This window comes from Anomalospiza imberbis, chromosome 28, assembly GCF_031753505.1.
Source record: "Anomalospiza imberbis isolate Cuckoo-Finch-1a 21T00152 chromosome 28, ASM3175350v1, whole genome shotgun sequence".
NCBI classification, from domain to species: domain Eukaryota; kingdom Metazoa; phylum Chordata; class Aves; order Passeriformes; family Viduidae; genus Anomalospiza; species Anomalospiza imberbis.
In genome coordinates, this window is record NC_089708.1 from 5,313,216 (window position 1) to 5,341,193 (window position 27,978).

Here is a 27,978-nt window from a genome sequence, read left to right on the forward strand (position 1 = left end):
CCACGGTGACATGTGTTTATTGCAAACTGGGGGTGGGGGGCGGGGAACCGGACAAGGCGATGGCCGGGGGCCCCCAGCCCACACACCCCAGGGTGGAGGGCTGGTGGGAAGCTGTGAGAGCCAGGCTGGGCCCAGGTGGGCTGCCTCACCTGGCTAGTCCCCACTCTCAGTCCCCTAAGTACCATGCCAGGGAAACCCGTATGTCTCAGAGCTCCTGCCCAGCTGCTGGCTAGGAGGGGTGGGCCTGTAGCCCCCACAAACGCCAGTGCTGTGGGGAGCACCCCTGCTGCTCCCTGACAAAGGGGGAGCAAACCCTAGGGGATGGCTGTGGTCTCTGCCCACTCCTGCGTGTCCTGACAACCTCCAGTGAGGAGGTGAAGGAGGGGGAAGCCAGGAGAAAGCCTCCCCCGGGGCTGGGTAGAGGGCAGGGGCAGCACAGCACCCTTGGGACACCCTGGAGTGGGGTTGGCGAGAGGATTTGGGGGTGCCAGGTGGGCAGGGTGCTGGCAGAGGCAGGCAGGGGCAGGCTTCCCCATCCCCACTGCCCTTACCCAGCACCCATCTCCACCCGTGAGGAGCAAAGCTGCCCAGTGCTAGGGCAGCAAGGGCTCCACATCCCCAGAAACCCCAAAAGCAGTATCCTCCTCCACCAAAAAGAATAATTATGTCACCCAACGCGACCCAACGTGCTCCCTCTATTCCAGAAAAACATGGAGCGTCGGCAGCTCGAGGTGAGGGGAGGGGAGAGGAAGGGAGGAGAGGGGTCCTGGTGCCCAGCTTGCCGTGGTGACAGGATGTAAATGTGCCCACTTCCTCAGGCTTCCCCACACAGCACGGACGGGTGCCGGCAGCGTGGATCAGCGAGTCCCGGGCACTGGCGCTCGGTGTGAGGATCCTGGTGGGCATCCAGGGCGGGGAGGTCGCCTCTCCCTGCTTTATTTTTCAGTTGTTTTTGCCACTGTCAAAACTGGACGGCGCCGGGGGAGATGTTGAACATGGAGGGGTCGAATTTCTGGCCGCGGAATGGCGAGCCCTCGGTGTCCCAGCCCTTCTTTAACATCTCATGCACCTTCTGCAAAGAGGCCGCAGGCTTCCGTCAGAGCGGGGTGACGCCACGCTGTTCCCCACACCCCCTGCTCTCCCCTGCAGCTCACCCCACAGGCGCTGGGGCTGTGTGGCCACCTGACCCACGGGAAGGGGTGTGGGCAGCAGTGCCCCTTCCTCCCTGGCTGGCAGTGGTCATTGCCAAGGGCACACCCCACTTCTGTGCTCCCCCTCGCTGCCTGGGAAAGGGCTGACAGCACCCAGGGCAGCAGCAGGCAGCTCCTGGGTCGGGCTGAGCCCAGACCCATGTGGGTCCAGCCCTGAGCAGGGCCAGCCTGGGAGAGAGGTGCAGGGATATGGGGCCCATCCCTGGTACAGGGGGTCTGGGCTTACAGGCACTTGCCAGGGTGCCAGGAAGGGGAAGACAGGAGTGCATGGCAAAAGATCGATCAGCAGAACCTCACACCCCCAAATGTTAGTGTGGGGGGACACGTGAAGAGGAGCTCTGAGATGGAGCAGAGCCATGGGGCCCTTTTTCCTGGGGATGGGACCCTTGAAGGGCAGGTGGGAGGGCCAGGATGGGTCAGTGGCACAAGGTAGCCAGCACCTACCAGCTCATGGCTCTGGGGCTTGCCCTGCAGCTTCTGGTGGTAGTCAAAGGTGAGGCGATCAAGCACAGCATGCTCCTCCTCGTCCACTGTGGCCATGGAGCGCTCCTTGTTGATCTTGTCAATGTCGATCTGCTCCTCGCCCTCTAGGATGGCATTCCACCAGTACTCGTCCCCCTTGTTCAGGCTGATCTGGGGACAAGGTGTGGGTCAGCGAATGGGGAGAGGAGCCCCTGTCCGGCCCGGGATGTGGCACCCTTGTCCACCTCCATGACAGTGATGCACAGCTCGGCTGACAGCAGCATGGGGCTTGCCCACGAGTGGAAGTCAAGCTCATACTAATCCAGCCTCACAGCTGGCAGAGGGGGAGGGATGCTTGTGCCTCCCTTCCTCAGCAGCCAAAGGCTGTGAGGCTGTGCACAACCCTGCTGTGGGCCCCCACAGCCCCAGCTCATGCCCCAAGGATGAAATCTCAGCCCACGCTACGGCTCGAAGTCAGGACCAGTGTCCCCCAGCAGCGCCTGCCTGGGGGTGACACTGGCCCGGGGACGCGTGGCTGACACAGCAGCAGTGACAGAGCCCAGGACTGTCGGAAGAGGAGGCTGTGTCCGGTGCAGTGTGAGGCCAGGGCTCCTGGTGTGGTAGTGCAGCCATCTTGCCTTTCCCTAACCTAGAAGGAACCTTGGCCTCAGCTCCCCTGGCACTGGCTCGGTGGGTGGCAGCATGGGTGGCAAAGGGGGCAAGGACATCACCTGCTGCTCTGTGCCACCCCTGCTGACTGCTAGCACCTGCTTCCCGTGGCAGCGCAGCTCAGCAGCATCCCCGGAGGGATGGAAAAGGAGAGGGGATATCTCCTTGCTCCAGCCAACATCCTCGTTGGGAAAAGCCCTGTAGTCACAGGCATCCCCAACGGCAGTGCCGTGAACAGAGCTGGCTGGCCAGCGGGGCTGTGCTGAGGCCAGCAAGGGGCACCCTGCAACAGGAACTCCAACCTGCTTTTAGTTTTTCCAGGAAGAGTGGGCTGCTTCCTCCCATGTTATTTTAGCACTAATCCCAGCAGCAGGGCAGATTTATGGCATTCGTCGGCCTCTGCAAAATCATCAATAAAGGCAGACAATACAATTTGCTCAAACCTCCCAGGAAGCTCAATAGCTCCGGAGGGGAGAACACGGACAGCCATTCCTGTTACGGAGCCAAGCTTCTCTGTGGTGTGAAGAAAAGGAACCAATTAATACAGGAGGGGGTGGCTGGGGTTTAATCCTTCTGGGAGAGCAGAGCCAGTAAAATATTCTAGCTTGGGGAAGGCGTTAGTTTTTCCAGCTAGACAGGCATGCTTGTTCTCTTTTTAATTGCACAGTTCCACTTTGGAGGGGAGGGAGAGCCACTGAGGGTTTGCTTCTGGGCTTCCCAACCCTGGGTGGGCAGGTGGGGGAGTGGAGCCCCCAGAACATCACCCTAAGACAGAAAGCAAAGTGGAGGGGCAGCAGCCCCAACTGTCCACACTTGCAGCAGGAGCACCCTTCAGGCTCCTCAGGTTTGGAACATGAGGGATGACCCCGTGGTGCTGCCGGCAAGCTGTGAACTCTCCTAGCGAGGGCTCCAGCACAAGCCATGCTCCCATGGCATTGCCGTGAAGCACACGTGGCTTGGTATATCCCCTGCAGAGCCAGCCTGCTGGCAGAGGGACGGACAAGTGTTCGAGTTCAGGCATCATCCCAGTGCCATCCCAGAGCACTGGGGAATGGGAAACCCATCCTAGAGCATCTGGGATGAAAACCCATCCCCCCTCCCTTCCCTACCAAACCCCTTTCCTTCACTGGCACCCTGCCACCATCTGCACACCTCTGCAGCTTGCCTGGGGTGATCTGTTCATCCCTCTTTATTCCAGGGGGAAAGCTGTCACAGTGAGACTCACTCCAAGTGAGCCTCGGTTTCTGAAATGAGATGCCCATGGGTCAGAGCAAAGGTTGCTCTATTCACGTGAGTTTGTGGCTTTGTGGTTCAAGGCAGTGCTGGAGGACTTGCCACAGACAGGTCCCACCTCCAGGATGGAGGACACAGACACAGGACATTTTCCTGGACAGTTTCTGGCAATGTCCTCTGTGGATCCAGCCCCTACTTGGCTGAGTGTCTGAGTTATGAGAGCCAGTGGTGATGGAGATGCAGCTGGCTCCCCCCACAAGCACTTTGGCTGCCCAAAGGTGGAGGTAAGGGAGAGCTGAGAGGCCATGGCAGGTCTCTGGGTGATTCCCCACACATGCCAATCCTCACCCACCTGCCCATGGAAGTGGCTCTGGCTCTCAGCTGACAGGCTCCCACGAGGCTGTGGGCACTGCTGGAGAGAGCTCTGGAAAGTGGGGGGCTCCAGGAGGGAGCATGGCTTCTTCCACAAGGACAAACCCCGACCTGATTACATTTCTCACTTTGAGATAAGGCAAAGCTTTGCCTGCACTTGACACTGCTGCTCAGTTTTCCAGACAACAGCTCTGGCTGGCCCCCCAGGGCCCCAGACATGCTGAGAGCCACTGAGGAAGGATGAGGGCCGTGCCCTCAGCCAGATTTCGGGTCTGCCTGCTGGGTCCCAATGGGGTAAAAGTCCAGCTGAGTCTTTTGGGGTGCACAAGGAGGCAGGAACAGCCTCTGCAACAGGGACCTGAGGAGAGGGAGGCTTGCAGGAGGCATACCCCCATGCTGCATCTGGGGCTGGCAGTGTCCTCATGCCAAAGCGCTCACTTCCCACAGCCAGTGTCCAAGATACGAGCTCTCAGCTACTCCAGGATGGGCTGATCCCTGGAAAAGAACCAGGGCAATGATGGATTGCAAGGAGGATTGCTGCAGGAACAATGGGACACCCAGCAGGAGAGACCCTCCAGCAGGTGACAGGCATCACTGGCATGGACACAGCATCATGTCCCACCTCCACACCCTAGTGGGAAGGTCACAACCCCTCACTGTCGGTGCTGGGCTTCGTGGTAGCACAAGGCTTCCTCTCTGATGCCAAATACCTTGTCAAACCTGGAGAGATGCCTCCAAGGGGTGTAAGCAGGTCTTGGGAAGACAACCTCCACCTGCTGGCTTTCCTGCTGGAACCACGGCAGCCAAAGTCACCTCAGAAGTCATTGTGAGGTGTTGAGGGGGACAGAGGAGGCAGCAAGGCCATTCTCAGCAGCACGGGGAGGGCAGGGCTGAGCACCACTGAATTGTATCCCCTCAGCCTCATGGCTCACAGGATGGCAAGCCAAGACTGTAATAAACGTTCAAGGCAGGACTTGCTGACAAAAGCCCAAACGTGGAAAACAAAGGCTGAGAGGAAGAGAAAAAGAGAAGGAATGGGAGAAAAATCCTCCACAACGAAAATAATACCAAAAGGAGTTGTGCACAACACCCAGTGGGGATTGCTAAAAACAGCGAGGTTATTTTAATCTCACTTTCAACAAGCAAGCGGGTGTGACAGAGAAGGGAGAGCACAGGGATGACACCCAGGACCAGGGTATCGTGTGGCATGCCACAGGCAGGGGCACGATCCTGGGACAAAATCCCAAGCAGGAGGTATGGACAGGCCCCCACCCCATGTCACCGCGGAACAACGCCAGCTGGATTCTGCTGCCGTGCACACGGGTGTGCCAAAGGATGAGATGAGAAACATGTTGGTGTCAGGCTGGGCTCCAGCTGGGAGAGCTCCACGGAGCAGGAGGCGGAAGGCAGAGTGGTCTCTGAATGCTGGTGAGGGGAGTTCTGGGGCTGCTGGAGTGCGAGTGACATAATGAAGATGATATATGAATAAGAACACCAGGCACGATGGGAAAAGCAGAACTAGGGTGGATTGTAAGGCAAAAAAATCTTCCTAGGGTAAGAGCCGGGGGAGAAGGGAGTCGGCTCGTGGTGTGCCCGTCAATGGCATCCCAGAAGGGAGCCGGGAGGAGGCCAGGGAAGCTGAGGACAGTGAAAAAGCTGTTACTGCAGCCTCCTGAAGATTCTGGGGATCCTGATGATCCCTGACATGTCCTGCAAGAGGATACAGGACTCAACAGCCTCTTTGCACAGAACTGAGACCTTTTCAGACAGATGGGACCAAGCAAGAGAGATTCCACCTCCTTGGCACCAAGACCAAGCTCTGCTGCAGGGATCAGCTCAATTCACAGACCAGGAACATGCAGCATGGACAGGGCCGCCAAGGTGCCCCAAGCAGTCCCCAAGGCAGGCAGGATCTCCTCGGACAACCCCAGCGCTGGCACTGGGTGAGTTCAGTTTTGGCTACATCCACATCCTGCCAGAGAATGCCACCCTGGGTCCCACAGGGAAGCCAGGCGGCACCTTGCAGCATCTTGCAGAAGGGAGACAGCCCAACTGCTGCATTTGGAGCTCACACAGAGCCGATGCACTAACTGGGGCACAGAAAGGGTCCTTATGCCCCATTAGCTCCAAATAAACCCCAATGGCCCCATCCAGGCACTGAATGAAGCAATGCATTCCCACAAGGTGGGTGTTCCCTGATGAATGAATTGGGAGGAGGCGCAAACCACTCCTGGCTACTCAGCGCATGGAAAAAGGAGATGCTCTTGGGCGAGGATTACTCACTCTGCTCCAGTTACCTTACAATTCTTCAAGCGAGATCTCATCCCACCATCAATATGTTGGCAGCCAGCTGGGGATCCTCACAAGCCTGGGCTTGCTATTCGAGGCAAGACCCAGCTCTGGGGTTGGGGGTGATGGGCCCGCTCTGCTCCCTGTGGCCACTCCAGGAGGCACCGAGCCTCGCTCCACCCGTGCTATTCCCAGCCTCTGACGGGTATTGAGGAGACATTGCCTCCCTTGCTGGCGCTGGGAACACCCACCTGGGGACTTGCAGACTTCCATCCACACTGTGGAGCAGCCACCCATTGGGCCACCTCCTCTTCAATGGGTTTATGCCTTTCCAGGATTGTTTCTTTGTCCCAGATAAGCTAGTTTTCAAGATGTTTATGAATATTTACAAAATGCAGGTTAAGGATGCCACTACCACATCCCTTCAATGACCTAGCAGCATCGGAGAAGCTCCTCTTCCTGGCAGGGACCTCACTCAAACTTTTGGCACCAGCCTGTCACTCGAGGTACATCCCTGCGGATCAGCAGTGGTCAAGTGGCACTGTGCAGCCTCCCCAGACACCATCCACAGGATTCCTGACTCTGGCAGCACATTTCCACTCCATTTTCCACTGTGAAGGCTTGGATTTGGGTGCTCATCTGCTGCCACCCTCATGCCACAGGGAGAAAGGCTGGGAGCCAGCTCACTCCCTCCCAGGAGACCACACGTGTCCCCTCCTGGGTCTCACAACAGCTTTGGGACTCCTGAAACTCTCCTGGAAAAGCCTCTGGGTGGAAAAGGATAGGGCAAAGATGGTCATAGGTAGTAAAATCCTGCTCCTAGCACAATCCTGGCCCCCAAACTGGCACATAAGCTTTGGAAACTATTTGACACTCAAGATCCCAGGGTGATGGGCAGAACTCCTGCAGCAGCTCCAGCTGTGAACACAGCCGAACTCACACCCTCAGCCTGAACATCTGGAGCACATCAGAAATGAGGCTTGGGGCTGGGAATCCACCAAAAATACACACCTGTGCATCAGCCACCCTGAGACCACCTCGATAGGGATGATTTGGGACAACAGGCACACAGCAAACCAAAGGCCTGCTGGAGGCAGAGGAGCCACAGTGTCCACCTCAAACAGAGCAAGTAGGAATCCCATGACAGGACAGAAAGGAATGGTGGGGGACAGGAACCTGCCAATATGCTGGGGTCAGAGTGGGGCCAGGAGAATTGGAAGGCAGAGTCAGCAAGGCCAGGTGTGCAGGACCAGCACGGCAGTGCAGGGCCCCGTGCTGGGACTGAGGACAGTGACCACCCTCAAGTGACGGCTGTGCTGCCCGCCCTCAGCTGGAGCTGGGGACCCCTTTGCCCAGCCTGACAGTCGTGCTGCTCAGCCCGCACCCTGACAGGAAAGTCAGGAGTAGGAGGCAAGACACAGCACACCGGCAAGGGCAGCATGAGCCAGACATTGGACGGGCAAAGCCAGACACATCTAGAGCTGGCTCAAACTTCCAGCTGCTCCAGTTTCCTAGGTTAAGCATGGCAGAGCTGCGAGCCAAGGAGACACAGCTGGTGTAGACCACCCTTACCAAAACACACTTCCCAGGCTCCAGGCTCCACAGGGAACTCTCCGTGTTGATCTTGTGGGTGAGTCTCCCTTCCATGAGGACATGTTGGCTGCTTCCCTCCAGCACCGCCACACGAATTGCACCACTGCTGATATCCACAGACACCTGGAAACAAAGACAGACACATTAACCCGGAAGGCTCCTGCTTCCCATCTCACTGTGCAAGCTGGGGTTGGGGTCAAGTGCACTTGCAGGGGATGAGAGAGAGAAGAGCTTCCAGCCCTGCCTATAGCAGCAGGGTGAGAATCCCGCTGTTCTCTCACAGCAAAAAGCGGCAGTTTGGACGAGAGAGGGAACCTCTTCAGGGAAGGAAAAGCAGTACAGCCCAGCAATCAGGGGGACCCTTGAAGGATTCAAGGCAGCTGGTTCTACACCGTGCCTCAGTTTCCCCTCAAAGAAGACCAGTATTGCTACAGGTCTCCAAACAGCATTCAAAGGTTGGACATCTACTCGCTGTGAGAGAGCTCTTTAGGGGTGTGCCTGTCTGTCACCGTGACAAGCTGGGCATGAGTGTGTGCCATCCTGATAGCTGAGCAGGGGCTGGTAGTAGAGGGGTTCCTACACTAGGGCTGCAGCAGGTCATCCCCTATTTGCTGCACCATGCTAAAAGCTTGCTCCTTGGCTCTGCTTCTGCTGCTGGAGCCAGCACTGGGCTGAGCCCAGGCCTCCCATCGGGTGTGTGAGGAGGGGCTGTGTGCAGGAGGAATGCTGCAGCACGCTCTCCCGGCTCCCTGCTACAGGGGCAGCTCCGTCCCCAGGAACGGGGCCAGTTCCCGCCCACAGCAGCCATATGGGGAACCCTGCTCCGACCTGCCATGCAGGTGACATGGCTGTCCCCTGGGGAGACAGAGGCAGGCTGTGAGAGGCACGCAGTACCCTTGGTCTCTGTGGAGGCCATATGTTCTCTCTTGTCCCCTCTAGCCCCGAGGTGCTGCCAGCAGAGCCCGCGCCAAGCCAGGGGATGTAGGGAGGACCTGGCTGAGAAGGGGCAGGAGGGTGGCCCCCAGCGTTGGCCCGAGAGGAGGAGACTGCAGTGAGATTTGCCTGCATTCTCTCCCAGAGTTCTCTCCAGATCTTCCTCCTGCTCTGCAGATCTCATTTGAAATGTTATTACATTATCCATTACCTAGGAGACTTCCAGCAGCTCACTAGCTCCACACAGGCAGAAGACAGGCAGAGCTGCTCCAGCCAGGGAGGGCACCGCGGCTATGTCTGACTGATGTCACCAGGGTACAGCCCCCAAACCTGCTGTGTGCTCCGGCAGGAGCAGAGGAGGCCCAGCATGCACAGGGTGACGTGGGACTGAGCTCCAGTGCGATGGCTGGGAGCAGGACCGTGCTCACAGGGGATCGGGGAAGGGACGTGAGGATGGCAGAGGACAACAGGCTGTCACCTGGCATGTGGCTGTGGACAGCCTCTGCAAGAGCAGCTGCCCTGGGATGAAAACATCTCCAGAGGAGGTGCTCCCTCCTTGGAGCAGCTCCCTCCAGTCCAGTGCTGACACCTTACTGCAGAGACAAGGCATGGGGATGAGGCTCTGCCCTCCACTACCATCATCTGCTCACGTTCCTGGGTGCAGGGACAGAGCTACTGATGCTGGGCTCTCAGCACGGTACAGGGCCTGCCCAGAAAGGACCAAGGGGAAAAAGGCAAGGTGACTCCTAAGCTGGAGACATGGAAGGCACAGGTTTGTGGCAGGCATCGTGTCTGTGGGTTCTGCGTGGACAAGAACAACCAAATGCGAGAGGGTTTTATTCACAGGTGGCTGCACAAGACACCCGGTGGGGCCAAGGGACACCTTTTAGGTGGCTCTGGGACCAGCAATGCATTGGGAGAGGGAGCAGAGAGACCCAAACGGAAGAAGACATACCATCTGGGAAGACTTCACCTGGCCACGTTGCTGTGCAAGTAGACAACATGAGAAGCAATTTCAACACCTGCCTCTACCTGCACCCAGCACACCAGCCCCCCAGGAGTAGGGACAGGGGCAGCACATGCCCTGCTGGAGAGCCCTGCCCCTCCGTGCATGGAGGGACATGTCTGAGAGGACTCACGTGTGCACAAGTGGGTACCTGTGGACAGCCCACACCTGGAGGAAGGCCAAGAGCAACCCACAGTACTCTGGCAGCTCTGAAGCTTCTTGTCCCTCCCCACGCGCTCCCTGTGAGCACCTCTGCTCCCCAAAACACCTGGCTGCTCCCAAGGAAAGCCAGCTCTCGTCTGTGTGCTGTGGCCTCTTCACCACAGGGATTTCTGTGCACACTGAACGCTCACGCCCACCCACGCAGCTCAAACAAGCAAATAAAAAGTGAGAGAGGAATCGAGCTTGTCTCCTTTTGAGTCCAGCAAAGAGAGAGGCCTGGAGTCATCATCTCTATTTGAGTGCTCAGATCTGCGGGCCTCTGTTGTGCCCACAAGTAGATCGGAGCGGTGGGGATCATGAAGGAAGATGCTCTCATCTACCCAATTGCCCATTCCTGCTCCAAGGACACCTGAGCTCCATACAAGGAAACCTGAAGCTCACCAGAGCAAAATGTGCCATAGCAACAGACTGAAACCCAAAAAGTGTCATAAGGAAGACTGTGAGCAGCATTAGAGTTGCGTGCACTCTGAGCCCAGGGACCAAATGGGAAACTTTTTAATCTTGCCTTGGCAGGCAGAAGCCAAAAACCTGGTAATTCTTTTAAATATGAAGTTGTCTGAATGCAAGAGAATGTTGCTGTTGTGCAAGTACCCATGAACAACATGTCCAAAGTACATGCAGCTTTTAAATTGCTCTGAGTCCTCCTGCTCTGGCCCAGGACCCAGCCTGTCTGTTCTCATTCCCCCAAGGCTGGGAATACACAGAATCATTTGGAAATGGAAACTCAGCGGCCAAGAGGAGCCCCAAAAAGGATGGATGAACAAAACACCAGGAAAGAGAGTGCAAGGAGAAGGGAAGTCCAGCATCTGAACAACCAATTGCTTCAAGAGGGCAGCGTGGGCAGATACTGGGGCAAGGGTAGGCAGAGCCATGCCATGGGCACTGGCATGTGAAGGGGGTGTCTTGAAGCCTCCTTTGCCCACTCGGAGGTGCAGGGACTCTTCCACAGCAATGGCACAGTCTTGAACCAAGGAAAGGTCAGGAAACCATATCCTGTCTCCACTCCTGTGAGCTTCTGCAGGCTCCTGAACCTCTCCATGGCCAAGGATGGAGCAGACAGAGCCCTGTGTGGGGTTTCTGGCAAGAACACAACTTCCCTGGCATGGAGGAAACTTCCCTAAGTCAGGGAGAGGAATCGTGATCAAAGTGTGATGCAGAGGGATGGAATATCCATCTGGACACCCCAGAATCCTTTAAAGAAACAGTTTGGGTTTGTTTTAGAGACCCGCTGGGAGAGATGCATCTTCCTGGTGCCCCGCTGTGCCTGTGGCAGGCGTGTGCCCCCTCACCCCTCTGGCCCAGGCTGCTGCTGCTGCTGCTGCCAGTGACATTCCTTGGCATGCTGAGGAGCTGTGTAGGCTGAAGCCAGTGACAAACTCCAGCGTGCTCCTTTCAGCCACCCTGGAAGCAGAGGAGAGCAGGAGGTGGGGGAGCACAGGCTTCCCAAATGGAAAAATACAGAGGGAAGGGCAGCACTTGGGAAAGAGTTCAAACTTCTAGGTCCAACTAAGGCCAGCCATGGGCACACTCCTTCTGGGTCCCCGACCAGGAGGGAACAGAAGTGGAGCAGGAAGAACAACGTGACCACAAGAACAGGGAAGTTCCTGCCTGAGCCAAAGAGAGAGGCGAGACCTCTCTGTGCACGAAGCCAGCCAGGGGGAGGGGCTGGCCCGCAGCCTCCTCCCCAGGCCGGCTCCCTTCCATCTAGAGCAGGTCAAGCCACACAAGGGCTGTGCCTGATCCAGCTCCCCAGTGCCAGAGGAGCCGTTCCAGCAGCTCCTGCTTCCAAACAGAAGACACTCAGAGCCAGAGGAACAACTGAGGAAAGGCATCCATCCCCAGCCAGGCTCCGAAACACGTGTGAGTATGCAGGTAGTGGAAGCAGAAAGAAAAAGCACAGAAAGGGTGAGGCAGTGCCAGAGAACCTAGCTGAGATGGAGCAGAGGACGCTGCAGCACAACAGGAACACAGACAGGCTGTGACCTCAGTCCTCACCAGACTCACACTGTGGAATAAGGCACAACCACATCTTGGTCCTTCAATGCAAAACACAGTCTCCCAGGAAAGCTGTGCATTCCAATGGAAAGGGAATTGCTAAAGAGATGCCACTCACATCACTTTACCTGTTTGCCTTTGACAATGTGCTTGGGCACAGGCACTTTAATTTCCAGGTCACTGTAATCTTGGGACCAGGTGTAATTCTCTCGCACAGCTCCATTGTAGCTGTCGGGGTTTGTCTGGAACTGCTCCTGTCTCCTGGTGGGGGGAGAAAGAGGTGACATGTTAAGTGCCAGAAAGATCAGAGCCTGGAGAGAGCAGGAAGCCTGAGAACAGGATGCAAGAAACCAAAAGGGAGGGCATGTGGAACTGTCAGAAAAGCTGAGGAGATGGCTGCAGGGGTAAGATGGAGTTTATCAGATCGATAAGCAATAATCAATACAGTGTTTCCAGCCAAGAAAGGAGATCACCACACCTATATCCCTTTAAACTGCTGGGCTGGGGATCTATTCCACTGAACCCTCACAGAGAGGGCTTTCAAATAAAATCAAATCCCTTCTAAAGATAGCTGTGGTGCTAACAAAAGGCAGAGTTATTTTAAAATGTTTTGATACCCACCTAGGCTTCAATGTAGAGCTGGATAAACATGGGGCTCAGGGACTTACATAAAGGGGGGGCAGGTGAAGAGCAGCCCCAGGGCACAGACAGCCCTGGGGAGCCTATCTTCCTGTGCCCCGCTGCCTTCCTGGCACCCCCACTCTGGGGGCCCTCACTAGCATGGGGTGGGGCTGGCTCCAGCAGCACAGTGCCCTGAGGGTTATGTAAGAGCCATCTATTTAAATTAAATTAGGCTGTAAGACAGCCCGAGGGGGCTGTCAACGTGGCTGTGCACAACTCCCCATTTTTTTTCTCTATGGTTTCACCAGGTGCACCGAGGGTTTCACCTGCCCTGCTACACCTGTGGACTGGGGTGGTTCTGATCTGCTCCCAGGCACTGAAGGCACTACTGGGAGTGGCGGCGTTCAGAGGCTCCCAGCCTCAGCTGGCCATTTCAGGGGGCATCGCATCATTTTTCGGGCATCTTGGCCTTGCCTGGCAGTCGCCCATTGGGTGCCCATTGCCATGGAAACAGGGTTGGCATGGCAGCGCGCACCGGGCTGGTGCGTTGGCTCCAGCTGTCGCTTCCCAACCGCCCCCAGATTGTAGGAGTCAAACAGGCTGGAGGGCGAGAAGCTGAACGGTGCAGGCGACCAGGGGCTGTGGTGACAGGGTCCTCAGGGCCCAGCGCTCCCCCCCGTGGGAAGCAAACGTGCTGAAAGGCGGTGGCATGGCCCCAGGCACTGTCTCATGGGTCCCCTGGTCCCCACCTAGGAACAGCCCAGTGGTGGCGCCCAGCTTGGCTCTCCAGGCGCGGCTGTCTCAGAGACCACCCTGCATCAGCCCCTGGCAGGGAGGAGGGTCTGTGTGTAGCCTGGGGCAGCTTGGCTGGTTAAATGCCCTCACAAGAACGTTTATCCATGCTGTGGCATCTGCCCAGGCACAGCACAGCTTCGTGGGACTCCTGCCCTCCACCCCAGGTTGGCCACAAGGCCACACAGTGAACCAGAGGACAAATCTGACCCGGTTTTAAACCCAGCTGGGATTTTTTTCCTCCTAAGAGAATGTTTCCTTCTAAGCAGTGTCGGCCACTTTCTGTTCTTCTGTGACCTTCGGGGCAGCAGCATGGAGGGGGTTTTGACACCACACAGTCCTACCTGCACCACTCTTCAGTTCTCTGCAGCCTCCCTTCATGAGGAGCCCAGCTTTCTGGTTCAGTGGCCATGCTGGCCAAGGCAGAGCCCAACCTGGCTCCTCCCAAACCTGCCAGCAAGTCACCTGGAGGAAGCTGGGAATTGCCATTCCAAGTGTTGGTGGCTCCCCGTAATCATGAAAGAACCAGACAAGAACCATCAAATGCCTCTTCCCCCTGGCCTGTTCCCCTCCGGACCTCTCCTGGGAAAAACTCAACAGGGAGCAGGAGGAGGCAGTGGGCTTATGCCCAGCCAAGGCTCGTGAGACCAGATGCAGATCATCAAAAATGGGAGAAGTCCACTCGTACAAAGGCACACATGGTGAGATGCCAGCTGCAAATGCCACACGGCCTCAGCACGGATAAATACAGCAATCCCTTGCTGTCACAAAGCCACCAGGTCTGCCCTGGATGTGCCTTCTCTAACTCGGAAGAAGAGCACCAGGGCAGAGCAGATCCCAGCCAGGCAGTTCTGGATATTGTAGCCCCACTCGGAGATTACCAATTGCAATCTCACTGCCTATGAGGGCACGAGTGGACTCACCAGCCCCACAGCCAGTGTTAACTGTGCCACAGGGAAACTGAGGCAGGACTTGCTCTGCAGGGACTTTGTCCAATGTCTCTCTGTACAGTACAGGGACTGTGCAGGACAGCAGCCTTACTCCCAGTCCAGCTGTCTCTGTGGACAGCTCTGTCACTCTCCAGAGCTGTTACTGTGCCATAACTGGAGCATGGCTGGTTGAAGGAGGGACGTGTCACCGCCACTGCTGCCACCACGTACAGCTCACTGGACAAACTCAGCCCCACTGCCTTGGCCCTGCAGCCCCTCATCCAGCTTCTGGGGGAGAAGTTCCCCCTCATGCCTAAACCCCCCTCCAGCCACGGCTGCTCATCCTGAGGGTGAGTTCCAGTGCCATCACTTCTCTACTCCTCTCCTCCCCTACACCCAGTCCAAATCCCTCCAGATGTTTACCCAAGACACCACCAATCTCTGCTTCAGCCCTGTTTCCAATGTTAAAAATCCATGCAATGGGCTTTGTACCCCTGAAGAGCTTCTCTGGGGGACTCACGAAGCCTGGATAATTTCAGTGCCAGTGTAACTGCCAGCTCTGGAGTCATGGAGGATCCAGGGTGGTGAAGGCAGGCCGCAGCCTTGTTAGGCACTGCTGACAAACGGCTGACAGCTCTACCACCTCCTGGAGCAACTCTTCCTTTCCTGGAGGTTTTCCAGCCAGATCTCTGCCTGGTCCAACTGTGCTTAGCACACACCAGTGGCACTCCAGAATTGGACCCTGCTCTTTGGCTGGGAGGCAGCTTCCCTCACCATTCACAGGAGACAGCTCTGGCTCACAGCGTGCTGGGCCAAGCCATGCTGCCACGCTGGAGGTGGCTCTCCTGGCCAAAGGCATCTGAAGAGCACCACTGTGCACTGGGTGAGAGAACCTCCTACACCAACACCACGGTTCCTGCTCCCATCCCCAGACCCACCAGATGAAGGGAGAGGCCAGATCCAGCACACAGCGTGGCTTGGGTGGCGATTGTCCCAGCAGTATGGCTCCTGGTGCGACGGTCACTCACCGGCCTGCCTGAATGCCTGCTGGGCTGGGGCAGGTGGTGGCAGGACTGAGTGGAGGGAGGGTGACAAAGCACCAGCTTAAACCCAAGGGTTTGGCACTGCGTGCACTTGGCTGCCGGGTGGTGGGGATGGTGGGGGTGGGTCTATGTGTTCTGTCTTGTTCTATTTTTTGCTCGCAATGTGTCATTTTGGGGGAGGTGAAACCTTTAACAATGCACCGTCGAGAAGCAGCCGATCTGTTTCCCACTCCTCAGAGCCACATGGCGCAGCCGCTGCGCTGTCCCTGGGACTGGAGCCACTCCCTCCCTACACACAGGGTGACACCCTCAGCAGCCAAGGGGACCAAGGCTCCCTGAGAGGTGGCAGTGCTGTCCCCGGTGGACATGCTGCATGTCTGAGGACTGAGCCGTATGTCAAGCCCCATACACAGATTTCTGGGCATTTCTTACTCCGGGATTCCCAGCTCCGTGGGTTGGTGACGCACGATGAGCTGAGCAATGTGGAAATGGCAACAGCAATCCTCACTCTGTGGACAATCAGCTGAACACCTTTCTGTCCTTGGAGCTCAACAGCTGCAGCACCTACTCTGTGAACGCAGTGCTGGACACAAACGAAGAGCAGGAACCAAACACACCAAAGGATCTGGTTGGTTGAGCTGAGAAGAAGCAGGGCAGCTCACCTAGTTCCTCTTCACTGAGGAGTTTTGGTGCAAAAGTTGAGGAAAAGATACAGCAGTATGAGGAGCAGAGGTGGGAAAGTGTCACGGGAGGGAACTGATATTGGCATAATGCCAATGGACTTCTTTTTTCCCCCATAAGAAGAAGGAAAAAAAACCAAGGATTTTGAGAACAACTCAATGAAAGTGATCCTCTCAGCCTGGAGCAGTTCAACTTTCCAAGGCAGGATCCCTGCCCTCTCAGAAAGGGAAGTCCAGGATACCTAGATCTAGCAGTCAAGCATGCCATGGCTCAGTGGCCAGTACAGCAGACACCCTCCCATCACCAGCATTTCCAGAAATCTTCCTCGAGAGCTGGCACTGCTGTTTGCTATTAGTCAAGGAGAATTATTTAGGCAGCTTTAAGGAAAACACGTCAGTCCAGATGTGGAGATACTGAGGAAGGATGAGAGGAGCAGCCCACAGTCTGTCCCCCTGAACCTGCTGCTGCAGGTAGCACAGGGCTGCTGGGAACCAGCACCATGTCAGCAACCACCATCCTCCCACCGTGGCAACACGCAGGTCACCCACCCAGGGTGGCCCGTCAGACCCCTGGCAGCCTCCATTCACACTACCAAATCCCTGCTCCCTCCTGGGGAAGCACCTTACACCACACCTGCATCCTGCCCTCCCAGCACTAAAGGGGCTGCATGCAGCCCAGCAGGGCAGAAATCACAGAGCAGTGCCAGCTGGACAGGCAGGCAGGGGGCAGGCAGAGCTCATTCTGAATCCCTGCAGAAAGGCCACACTCACCCACAGACACCAGCACAGGCAACAGAATACAGATTTACTGGAATACAGATTTCCAGAACTTCTGCCTACTAGCCCTCCAGATGAGAACCCAAAGTGCCTCAAGCTACAGGAAGATCTGTGCACCCCAAAAAGCTGCCACCAAGCTTCAGCCAAAGCTAAAAAAACAGCTTCTAAGATTATTTTGATGAGGGTAAAGTGTGCCCTCTGCTCCTCAGGGTTCCAGTGTGGGTGCTGTAGCAACAGGTAGGGAAGCCAGAGGTTTAACCTCATCAGAAAGCTGCATTCCCAAAGCTTCAGGGACTGTGTGCACGGAAAATCCCAGCTTTGCACTCCTTCTGCAAGCAAGCTGCAAAGGAGCCTCCCCCCCCACCTCCAGATTTAACATCTTTTGGCATCAAAACATCAGGACAAGTTGCACTTTCTGTCTCTGGGTTCTGCCTGGGAACTGCCAGGGTAGGAAAACGTAGACTGCAGCTCTCAGACCTTCGCTGGGGTCCAGGAGACACCCAGGGCTCCACAAAGGCTTCTCTGTACCAGCACTTCAACTAATGAGGGCTCTGGCACAGCGATAAGCAAGCTGAATGCCAAATCCCTTCCTTTACAGTTCAAGTCACACTACAGCCAATAAGCTTCAGGATCCACTCTGATCCTCTCTGATCCATCCCGATCCTCTCCGACACTCCTTGTCCAGCAGCAAGCTCCAGCCCTGAGAACAGCAGTGGTCCAGGGCCGTCCCAATCCTCAGGATTTTTTCCAACCCAGGTGTGTTTGGTTTGCTGGAGAACCACCCAAATCCAGCTTTGGAAAGTCTTCTTCTCCCCCAAAGTGGGCAGAAGTCTGTCAATAGTTCTCCATAGCCCATTATTCCTGGGGTCCTCAGCACACACCTTCAGGACTGCACTGTGCAGCTTGGTGATCCTGCTCTCAAAATCAGGAAGTGGAAAATGCAAGCCAGTGCCTTCCCCCTCACTCTGAAACCTGAGGCACAGCCCAGCCAGGAAGTGCAGCCCAGGCTCAAGCCTGCAGTGCCCACCATCAGCCTTACAAGGATCACGGAATCATGGAATTATTTTGGTTGGAAAAACCCTCTGAGACCATCAAGTTCAATTGTGTCCCCAGCACCGTCAAGACCGGCACTAACTCATGTACCCAAGTGCCAAATCTACATGTTTATTACACCCCCCAGGGATAAGTACTCCATCCCTGCCCTGGGCAGCCTGTGCCAGGGCTGGGCAGCCCTTTCCATGAAGGAATCTTCCCAAAATCCAACCTAAACCTCCCCCGGCACAAATGAGGCTGATTCCTTTTGTCCAGTCCCTTGTTGTCTAGGTGCAGAGCCAGATCCCCATCTGGCTCCACCCTCCTGTCAGAGAGTTGTCAAGAGTAAGAAGATTCCTCCCGAGCCTCCTTTTCTCCAGGATAAGCCACTCCAGCTCTCTCAGCTGCTCCTCATATGACTTGTACTTCAAAGGTCACCTCACCTTCAGGAAGCTTCAGAGCTTCAACTTACCACCAGAATGGGACCAACAACCAAAAATCAAGCCCATCAAGACACATTCCCCTAGATCCCATTGTGTCACCAAGCCCGGGTGACACAGCGGGAAGGGGTCAAGGCTCCTGGGTACCAGGTGCCCGAGGCACCACCCACATGATGCCTTTGCTGCTCTACTCACCAGCCAAGCAACAAATCCACCCGCCTCCTCTGCCTCTGGAGCCCCCACCAGCCCTACCGAGATGCTCTGCCCCCCTCCACGACTGGGGAGAGCCTTGCTCTTTTCCAAGCTCGCTCACTTCAGGAGAGCTTTTAGCCTTCCCTTTTGCCTCCCGAGTTATTTACAGAGCTGTTCGACAGCGCCAACTTACTGACATTAGGCAAGTTGAAATGCCACCACCGGCTTGCAGAAGAGTGTTGGAGTGCCGGCACCAGGGGGCTAAATTTCACTACTGCTAGGATATTTAGGTCAAGGACAGCAGGGCATGCCACCATCTGGAAAAGACCCCTGGGATCTTTATTGTTTGCACAGAGCTTATACAACCTTGGGCTTCACAGATCTCCTGAGAGGAGACCTACACGCAGCCAACCAGGCTGCCCTGGGAAAGGGGAATGAGGCCCAAGGAAGCCCATAGGATGGAGCTGTGGGAATAGAGGACAAGGTGGCACCACCAACATAACCTGGCCCAATCCAGGTAGTTTTCCATGTTAGACCCCTTTTGGTGAACACTGCAATATTAAACCAAGCAAATAGCAATTGCTTTTTTACCTAAGAATTGGGCACATGCTGTCCCTTGGTTTCCAGCCCTGGGATTTTCTGCTTGTAGAGAGAAAAATTTATAGGTTTTAATTTAGTTATTTTTGGTCCCAGGACCTAATTTTGGAGCTCAGTACCTTGGTAGGGCAACCAAAAGCCTTAGCAGTTCAGTGCAGCACAGGGAAGCTGGCACTCTGCTGCTGATCTCAGCTACCCAACTGGAGGAGCCTGGTTCTCCATGAGAGCACTGGAAAATTGGACCCTGACTGTTCCCTCATCATCTGCAAAAGGCTTGAGTGACAAGGGCTGCACCAGAAAGGGCTAAGGGATTTCACCCTCAGCTCAAGTGTTTCAGCCCTTTGATAGGATGCTTCCTGAGCAGTTAAGTTCCCACCACCATGGGAGAAAGCATATGGATTAAAATAATTCTCCCAGCAGGAGTGGCTCCTCTCCATTGCAAGAAAGACTCCACTTGGCAAAGAAGACTTAAGTTGCATTTCCCTGCTTCCCTCAGTATTACCTGGACACTTTCCTCCCAGAAACCAAACACAACAGCACTGCGAGTGCAGTGCTGCAGACCCTGAGGACCAAAAGCCTTGGTGCCACAAAAGGAGCCAAGGACACACTGGGGCGTGTCAGCAGAGGAAGGTCTCACCAACGCAGAGCTCCCGTGAAGCTCTTGCTCCCACCTGAAGAAGCTGCCAGTGCTGAGGAGAGCTGGGAAGGGAGGAAAAGGGGTTGGAGTGACGTCACTTTACTGTGAGAGGTACCATGTGGCTGGAAGAGGATTTCCTGGCCTCACTGCAAAAGCAGGACAGCCAAGGAGAAAAGAAACAGGGTAGGAGGCAGAGAACACCAGTGGGTCCACACACAAGCATGGGGATAGCCCTCTGAACACTGGAGAATCGTGCAGGGCTAGGAGCACAAGCATGCTCAAGTGAGAAACAAGCATGGAAATGATGACCCTTCAGCCCAAAAACAGACTGAGGGGGGAAAACGGACATAACAGAAGAACCCCACAGAGGGCAGAGAAGGGGACTGGGGACCCACTCAATGCCTCTTCACCCATATGGAGAAAACAGCCCCACACGGCAGTGCTGTGTGGCAGGAACCTGCTGCAGGATGCTGTTGCAGAGTCCCCCAGCATGGGAGGGCTGAAATTCAGAAAGAAAAGGGAAAATAATCCCCCCAAAGGGCTGAAGTACCAAGTGTTTAGAAAGCAGCTGAGCCACTATGTATCAGGGTAGGATGAAAGCACAGGGAAAGTATCACTGCACCGCTCATTCTGTTCTTTTCCTCTTCCCCCAGCATCTGCTGCTGATGGAGACAGGATTCGGGGCCAGATGGAGCTTGGCTGTATCAGGTCAGGCCGTTCTCTGAGCTCTGACTCCCGCTCATGACGGGCCTTGGCCGTGCCGGAGGAATTCCCTGTGCACAGCCCCACGTGCATAAGAGGAATCGGAACCAGGACAGATTCTCCTTAAATATGGATCAAGATCAGCTCCTTTCTAGGTCAGGCAGGAAGAACAGCACAGACTCTGAGGCGAGTTCATCAGGAAAGTCCATAGGGGCAGTGGGGAAGGAAACCAGTTTAACTGGCTTCTGCTCTGGACAGTCCCACACAAAACTGCTGAGCACCTAAGGGTCCCCTCCCTTCTGAATGGAAAAGGCTTGAGAGGAGAAAGCTTGGGACAACACAGTCTCTGAGTCAAACAAAACCAGCCTTGAAGCTAGCAGCGTGCAGCAACAGCTCCTCTTCATAGCCCTGCTCCCCCCACAGAGGGCGACCAGCAGTGAAATTCCTGTCCCCGGCACCTCAAGGAGGATGCAGCCATGCCAGGAAGCCCATCCTGCAGGCACCTCACAACAAAATGCCATCTGGGCTTCCAGCAAAGCCAAGCCGTTGCTAAGTTGAGTTAGATTCACACAGGCGCCTCATGGAAATTTCCCAGAGCACTGCTGTGTCATCCCAGGGATGCTCCCAGTGTGTCTCACAAAGGGTTAACTCCAGGTCGCTGGGGGCGCTGGGAATGGTGGGTCTCAGGAGAGAGTTGGAATGTTAGGAGTCAGCTCACCAGATCAATGCATTTCAGTTCAATCCTAGCCAGCTTCTCACCAGCCGGCAAGCCAGGGAGCACACCAGGGATTTCTGTCGTTTCACTGCTGAGCCCCAGCAGCCACTCCCAGGATAGCAGAGCAATGCCAGGGACACCGGCCCGGTGGCAGGGCTCACCTGGACCAGGTGACTGGGGCAGCCAGCGTGGTCAGGGCTCTGCTGCTCAGCAGCAGCCTGTCTGCCCCCCTCCTTGGCACAATGGCACTGTGTGCATAGGGTGAGTGGAGCCCCTTCCCCAGTCACAGACTCCAGAACACCTCCAGGGTCTCCTTCAAGGCCCCACGAAGCGGGGAGCCATGAAGAGCCCCCTCCTCACCTCAGCCCACTCCTCTTGCTGCCTCTTTCCTCTCCACACCACAGAAGGCGAATGGCTGAGGCCACAGAGACCCCAGGGTTTCATTCTGCCCTGCATGTTGCCGTGCCAGATCGCACAGCAGCAGCCAGAGGCTTCCTCAGGAATGAGGCACTTGCCCATCCTCCTGGGCCCACCTGGCACGGTGTTCCGTGCCCCAGTGGCCCTGCTTCCAGCCCTGGCTGTGCTGTCCACACCCAAAGATCCTCCTCTCAGAGACCTCACCTCCCCAGATGATCTCTAAGGTACAGACCAGAGCTGAGCACACCTGGCTGGAGCACCTGGGGAGACAAAAGAGCTGGATGGAGAAACACATGAAGGTGAGACACTCACCATCATGCACAGGCTTCCAGGACTGCCCTTCCCAGCGTCCTGCACTACCTCTTGCCCATACATGGAGTAAGAGAAGGGATTCACAGGACAGGGGGATGAGAGCTTCCCCCCCCCGCCCCAGTTCACACTGGGAGAAAGTAAGGAGCAGAGGGAAGCTAGGAACCAAAGTCATAAAGCACAAGCACAGGCCGGGCTGCGCAGTGCCACACGTGGGCTGCCAGGCTCTATTTTAAATGCTGTGTGGCAAATATATGCAGGATGGAATCCAAGCTGGGGGAAGGGGAGGGTGCTGGGCAGCAGAGGTGTTCAAAATTAGGAGCTGAGCTCAGGCAAGGATGGCTTCTGGGAGCAGATGGGGGAAGAGCCAGAGCTGGGACTGTGCAGCTGCAACGCGAGGAAGAACAGCCCCGTGGTGAGGTGTGAGGAGGGCGGTGGCCTGCTACCCTCCTGGCAAGGCAGGGACAGCAAGAGAGCTGCCACAGCTGGGGAAGGACAGCTGGAACAACTGGGACAGCTGCAAGAGGAGCCTGGCTTCTTCTGTGGCACAGAGACCTCTGTCCCCCTCGGCACAGCTCCTGGCACGAGTGTCACCCCAAAGACACCTCAGTCCTCGGTGTATTTACACCAGCTGCTGCTGGGCCATCTGGCACAGCAACATGCAGGGCAGCAAAGAGGAATTGATTCACCTGCCTTTCACAAGTGGGGAAGGTGAGGGAGTTGGGGAGACCTGGCCGAGCCCCAAACTGAGCCCTGAAGACCTCCACACCTGCAAAACTGGCTTGATTCATCTGGATCGACCCTGAAAAAGCTGCTACCATCTCACTGTGCTTTGTAAGATGCTCCCAACCAACACCCCAGCATCCGGGCGCAGCGCGAGGCTCTGATGGGAGCTGGCAGATCTGGGATGGTACCTGCCCTACATTTCCAGAGCCGTCAGGTTGACAGAATGAGCAAGTTTTTATATAGATTTTAGTGGCAGCGGTTTTCTTCACCAGCGGCTGGAGGGGCGGGGGGAAGGAAAGGAGATGGAAAATATTTTTGTTTAAGCTCTTTTCTGCATTCCTGCTGCCAGAGTTGTGCATTACTCATGCGCCCCTCGTACTCAGGCTGGTAGCTCTGGGTTTTGCTCAGAAGGAAGGGGCTGTGGAGAATTAAGCAGTTGGTTAAATTATTAATAGTCTGTCGGGGGGTGCCCGCCCGGCCCCCACTGCCTTTCCGGGGGCTCCAGTGCCCCCCAGAGGCATTGAAACCAACTACAGCGCCGTGACAAACCCGCGGCCTCCTCTGCCCTACTTCAAGCCCGCAGACACCCCATTCTCCTGGCCTGGAAACCACGAGACTCCTGCGACTGGGACGGGGCCTCCTGCACCTGGTCTCACCCACGACGTGTTTAAACTGGGCAGGCACCCAGGGGGCTGCAGGTGTTCCACCCCACCAGTGAGTTTGGGGCGGTGGGACAGTAAGAGAAGAGGCACAAGAGCCCATTGGGGAGGGCAGAAGTTGCAGTGGCAGCTCTATGCAGCAGAAGGCACCTTCCATTCACGGCAACACCCAGGGGAGAGCTGCCATGCAGTGCTTGGTGTTCAGTGCCACAGCTGCAGGCTGCAAAACAGCACCTGAGTGTCTGAGGTCTGGCAGGGGCCAAGCTCCAGCAGTGCCAGGACACACTCAGAGGGAGGCGCATGCAAGGGCTGAGTTTTAACCAGGCTCTCACCACACACAGTGGAAACCATCCCTCTCTTGGCTCCACCACACTCGCTGTCAGACCAATCCGGCTCCCACACGAGCCCCCACCTTCCTTCCTGATCCCTCCATTTCCTTCCTGCAGCCCTGACACTTGTTTCAGGCAGCTGAACTCTCCTTACACCAGCTGCTGCCCCAAAGTCCTGAGGTGAAACTTCACAGGGCAAACCACAGCAAACGTGGCCTGCACAGGGATATGAGCAAGTGGCACTCAGCCCAGCCCAGCTCCCTCTGCTCATGGCTTCATTGGGCCTCCAACCTCTCCCTCTCTTCTCCACTGGGAGACAGCTGGGCTGGACACACCCAGGCCTCTGCTGTGCACTCTGGCAGGGCTTTTTTTGACTTGCTAATTTTGCCCAGGGATCGGGGTCAGACTGGCAGCCCCAGGGACAATCCACCTTTACCAAGAGAGCTCCAACACAGGCATTGCAGATGACTGCATTTTTGGCTTCTGGCTTATCTTTATCCCGTGGGATGCACATCAGTTACACGTAAGTCCTTTCTTCTCCTCCCACTGGACTATGTGACTCACCAGGCAGCTTGCCGGTCCCCTTTCCCCCTCCCCCAGTGGTGGCCACTCTAAGGCTCTTCTCCAACACAGCCAGAGCTCAGGCTCTTCCCCAACCCAGCCTCCAGCCAAGGCTGCAGAACCTGACTCCACCGTTGTCCTAGAACAATGGAATCATGGAATATCCTGAGCTGGAAGGCACTCACAAGGATCATCAAGTCCAACTCCTGGCCTTGCACAGGACAACCTCAACAATCCCACCATTTGCCCGAGAGCGTTGTCCAAATGCTCCTTGAGCTCTGGCAGCCTTGAAGCCATGACCACAGAGCCTGTTCGAGTGCCCAACCATCTCCTGGGGGAAGAACCAAACCCCTCCACTCCTGCCACTTATCATTTCACTGTTCCCAAGATTTTGGTCCTCAGACCGTCCCTTCCATATGCCGAGGCCTATGGAATATGCCCCAAAGCCTGAGCTCTGAATTCTCTCTGCCCCTCAGGGGCATCAGCCATCCCAGTCCTTACAGGATTTGGAATTCTTCCAGTGGTCCACTTCTTTCTGGCAGCTTGCTCTTCCCAAAACTGGCTGGGAGGACAGGGATGACCAGCCCAAGCTTCCCTCCTCACCAAGCACCATGGGACAGCAGGGACGAGGCACAGCAAAGCCCCACATATGATCAGGATCATTGTGGTGATCGGAGAGGGTCGGCACAGCCATCACACGGGGTCTGACCACAGAGCACACCAGGGACGGGAGGAGGAGATGGAGCCTGCACAGCCAGCTCACAGCATCACTCCCCCAGCTTGGTCAGCAAAGAAACACAGGAGTTTGAACCTCAGAGAGGCATGAGGGCCCTGAGTAAGGGCTGGGCAGCTCTGACTTGGCTCAGGGTCAAGGTGATGCCAGGGAAGGATGAGCGAAGCCTGTACAGGACCTGCATTCAAGTACACGGTTCAGAGAGGCCATGCTGGCCCTTCGCAGCTCACATCTTGCTGCTCAGCAGAGTCAGACTGGAAGTGTCCCAGAAGCTGTGGAAGGACTTTGACACAAAGACACGTCTGCACAAATGGAGGCTGGTTGGCACTGCTGGAAAGCCACCAAGCCTACCTAAAGAGAAAACTCTGCAGCATTTGCTTGATCTTCAAAGCTGGCCCTGCTCTGAGCCAAGGGCTGGGTCAGAGACTTCTAGAGGGCTCCAAACCCCTTTGCTGCTGCAGCCCTGTCACACGGCCAGGCCTGCCAGCACCAACTTGCAGGTACTGCAGGTATCCGTGCACACTCCCATACAGCTTCTGGGATGTCTCCCAGCATGCCAGGGAGTCCAGCACTAACAGAAAGGTTGCAGGCTGGTGCCAGCACTTCCTTGTGAGCCTTAGCAGGTGCCAGAAAAGGGAAAGTGCACACCATAACCAGTTTGTGGAGGAGCTGCATGGCCCAGCCCAGCTTTGCGGGGCCATGTACAGGATATTCCACCTCCCCTGCTCAGAGCAGAGTGGGAAACGCTGAACCACCCAGAGGACAAAAATTGCTGCCCTCCTGTGGGGAGGAACACAGTGCCTCCGGCCTTGGAAGCCCTCAAGGGAAATCCTCACAGCCTCCCGAAGGGCTGAGTGCCTGCAGAGGAAGGTCAAAGCCCAAAAAGGGCTGTGCAGGGAACAGTGGGTACCCTGTCCTTGGTTTTGCCTCCCCCCACCAGGAGCATGAAGAAAGCAAGAGACCCTTACGTGGGCAGCTCCGCTGGGGCAGCAGCCCCTGGAGGCTCCATTGACACCGGGCTGGGAGCCGCAGCACCCTGGGCTGCAGCTGCCTCCTGGGTGCCTTCAGCTTCCCCAGCATCTGGTGCTGGGATGTGCTCCGTTGTCTCCACCTCAATCTCCTGAGCTGCAGGACACAGCTTCACCCTCTCAGCGGCTGCAGCTGCCTCCTCCTCCTCCTCCTTCTTCCTCAGCTTCGCCTCCAGCTCCCGGCGCCTCTTCTCATCATCCTGCCTGGCCATCCGTTCAAACACTCGGAATGCCTGGGAGAGAAAGAGCAAACCCAGTGAGCAGCGCTCCAGCTCTGCCTGGGTGCCCAGAGAAGGAAAGGAGTAGCATCACACACCTGGGGCACCGGCTCCTTCCTGCCCTTCCTCTCTCTGCACCACATACCTCTCCCGAGCTGCTTCAGTCACCAAAACAAACAGCTGATGACTCTTTGAAAAGTCCAGTGGCTACGTCAAGCACACCTCAGAAACTCCTGGAAGCATTTTGGAATTGTTTCTAGGACTGTATTCTCAGAGCCAACCTCACCCTAGCCTGGGAAGAGGGCTGCTTACTCCAGGGAAAAGCAGAGTGGTGAGATTCAGCTCTCGGCTGGGAGGGGGCTTCAAGAAAGCCTCCCCTTACCCCATATTCCAGGGCTCACCCAGGGACCATTTGCAAGCCTGGACTCAGACAAAGTCTCCAACAGGCAAGCAGGATGAGCTGCCCCAGGAGAAGCTGCAGGACAGCTGACCTGGCACTGGCTGTGCCCAAGCAGACAGGTGCAGGAGAAGATGTGATCCCAGGAGATGTAATCCCACCCCTCACCTGGCTTCCAGCCATGCCTGTCCAGTGCAGGCTGGAGGCCAGACGTGAAGCCCACAGCTGCGTCTGCAGCAAGGGGTGATGGCCACTCAGACCCTGCACCTGCTTCTTGAACGGGCTGCAAGCTCTCCCACCCCAGTGCCAGGCTTTGGCACTGTAAACACGTTCTAAAAAGCCCTCCTGCGTCTCCCAGGAATATTCTGGAGACAGATCTAGTGCTTCCAGCAGCGGACTGGCACACCTGCTCGATTTGAGTCTTCCTCTGGGAAGTGCAGGACAAAGGCCGTGGCCCACGGAGGGCTCCTGCCAGCACAGTCACAACAGGACAGAAGCTCGTGCCGCTCAGCCCAGCTTTGCTCCCCACGCAGCGAGCAGAGAGGAGCGTGTGGGAGAGGTGAGCACCAGCCCTGCATGGATCATGCAAAGCAACACCTCCGAACTGTGTCCCCTGAACTGCAGCTGAGTGAGGATGAGGAGGAACGAGCCCCTTCCACACTGTCCCCACACTCTGGGTACCTCTGGCTGCAGCCATGAGGCCGCCCTAACACGTTCCCGCGGCAGGAACGCTGCACCTCCTTCTCTGTGCCCATCCCAAGAACGCTCGAGGGGACCCCAGACAGGAACCCAAGCTCGGGCCAAGGTCCGAGCTGATGTCGCAGCCCGGCTCTTCCCACCGGGGTCTCGCAGTCCTCGCCTGCCTCCGGGGCTCCTCGTTTTCTTAGGGGGGTGACGCTTTCCCCCGCTTCACGGCACCTCTCCTGCCTTCCTCTGCGCTCCTCCGGGCAGCGCCGGTGCCCCGGGGGCTGCTGTGCGGCCCGACCCCCGCCCCGCATCCCCCGCTCTGCCCGGACCTAACCCCGCCACCGGCCCGATACGAACAGCGCCCAGCCGGGGAGACACGGCCCGTTCGGCTCGGTCCCGCGGCAGCGACAGCGCCGGCCGCCAGCAAGGCCAGGCCGCGCCATCCCCCCGGGCGCCGCCGGTACCTGCAGGGCCATGGCCTGCGCCGCGCCGGGCGGGAAGCCCAGGCGGTCCCCGGGCCGCAGAAGGAGCCGATAGAAGTCGGTCTTGCGGTAGAGGAAGCCGAAGAGGATGCGTAGGAATTCCTCCACGTTGCCGACATGCTGCAGGATGCCCAGCAGCGCCTGGTCGTACATGTCAGTGAGCGCGGCCTCCATGGCGGCCCGGGGCCCGCTGTCACGGCAACGGATTCGGCCGCACTTCCGGTCCGCCCGGAACCCGCCTCGCGCACATGCATTCCGGCCGCCCGGGAGGCCCCTCCCGCCCGCTGAGG

General features: G+C 56.8%; 1 protein-coding gene across 1 annotated transcript; it reads right to left on the bottom strand.

Moving 5' to 3' along the window:
• NUDCD3 (NudC domain containing 3) lies at positions 1–27,957 on the bottom strand. The gene is made up of 6 exons (XM_068174567.1): positions 27,671–27,957; positions 25,845–26,137; positions 12,114–12,246; positions 7,809–7,952; positions 1,656–1,844; positions 1–1,072 (listed from the first exon to the last, which is right to left on the bottom strand). The coding sequence occupies exons 1-6, from the start codon at positions 27,860–27,862 to the stop codon at positions 962–964; spliced, it is 1,062 nt and encodes a 353-aa protein (XP_068030668.1). The 5' UTR covers positions 27,863–27,957; the 3' UTR covers positions 1–961.
• Between the last annotated feature and the right edge of the window lie 21 nt (positions 27,958–27,978).

Coding starts and splice junctions, on each gene's coding strand:
- NUDCD3 (XM_068174567.1), bottom strand. CDS start 27,862: ATGGAGGCCGCGCTCACTGACATGTACGACCAGGCGCTGCTGGGCATC. Junction 26,138..27,670: donor CGCAGGCCATGGCCCTGCAG/GTACCGGCGGCG, acceptor TTTCTCTCCCAG/GCATTCCGAGTGTTTGAACG. Junction 12,247..25,844: donor GCCCCAGCGGAGCTGCCCAC/GTAAGGGTCTCT, acceptor TCCCCCCACCAG/GAGACAGGAGCAGTTCCAGA.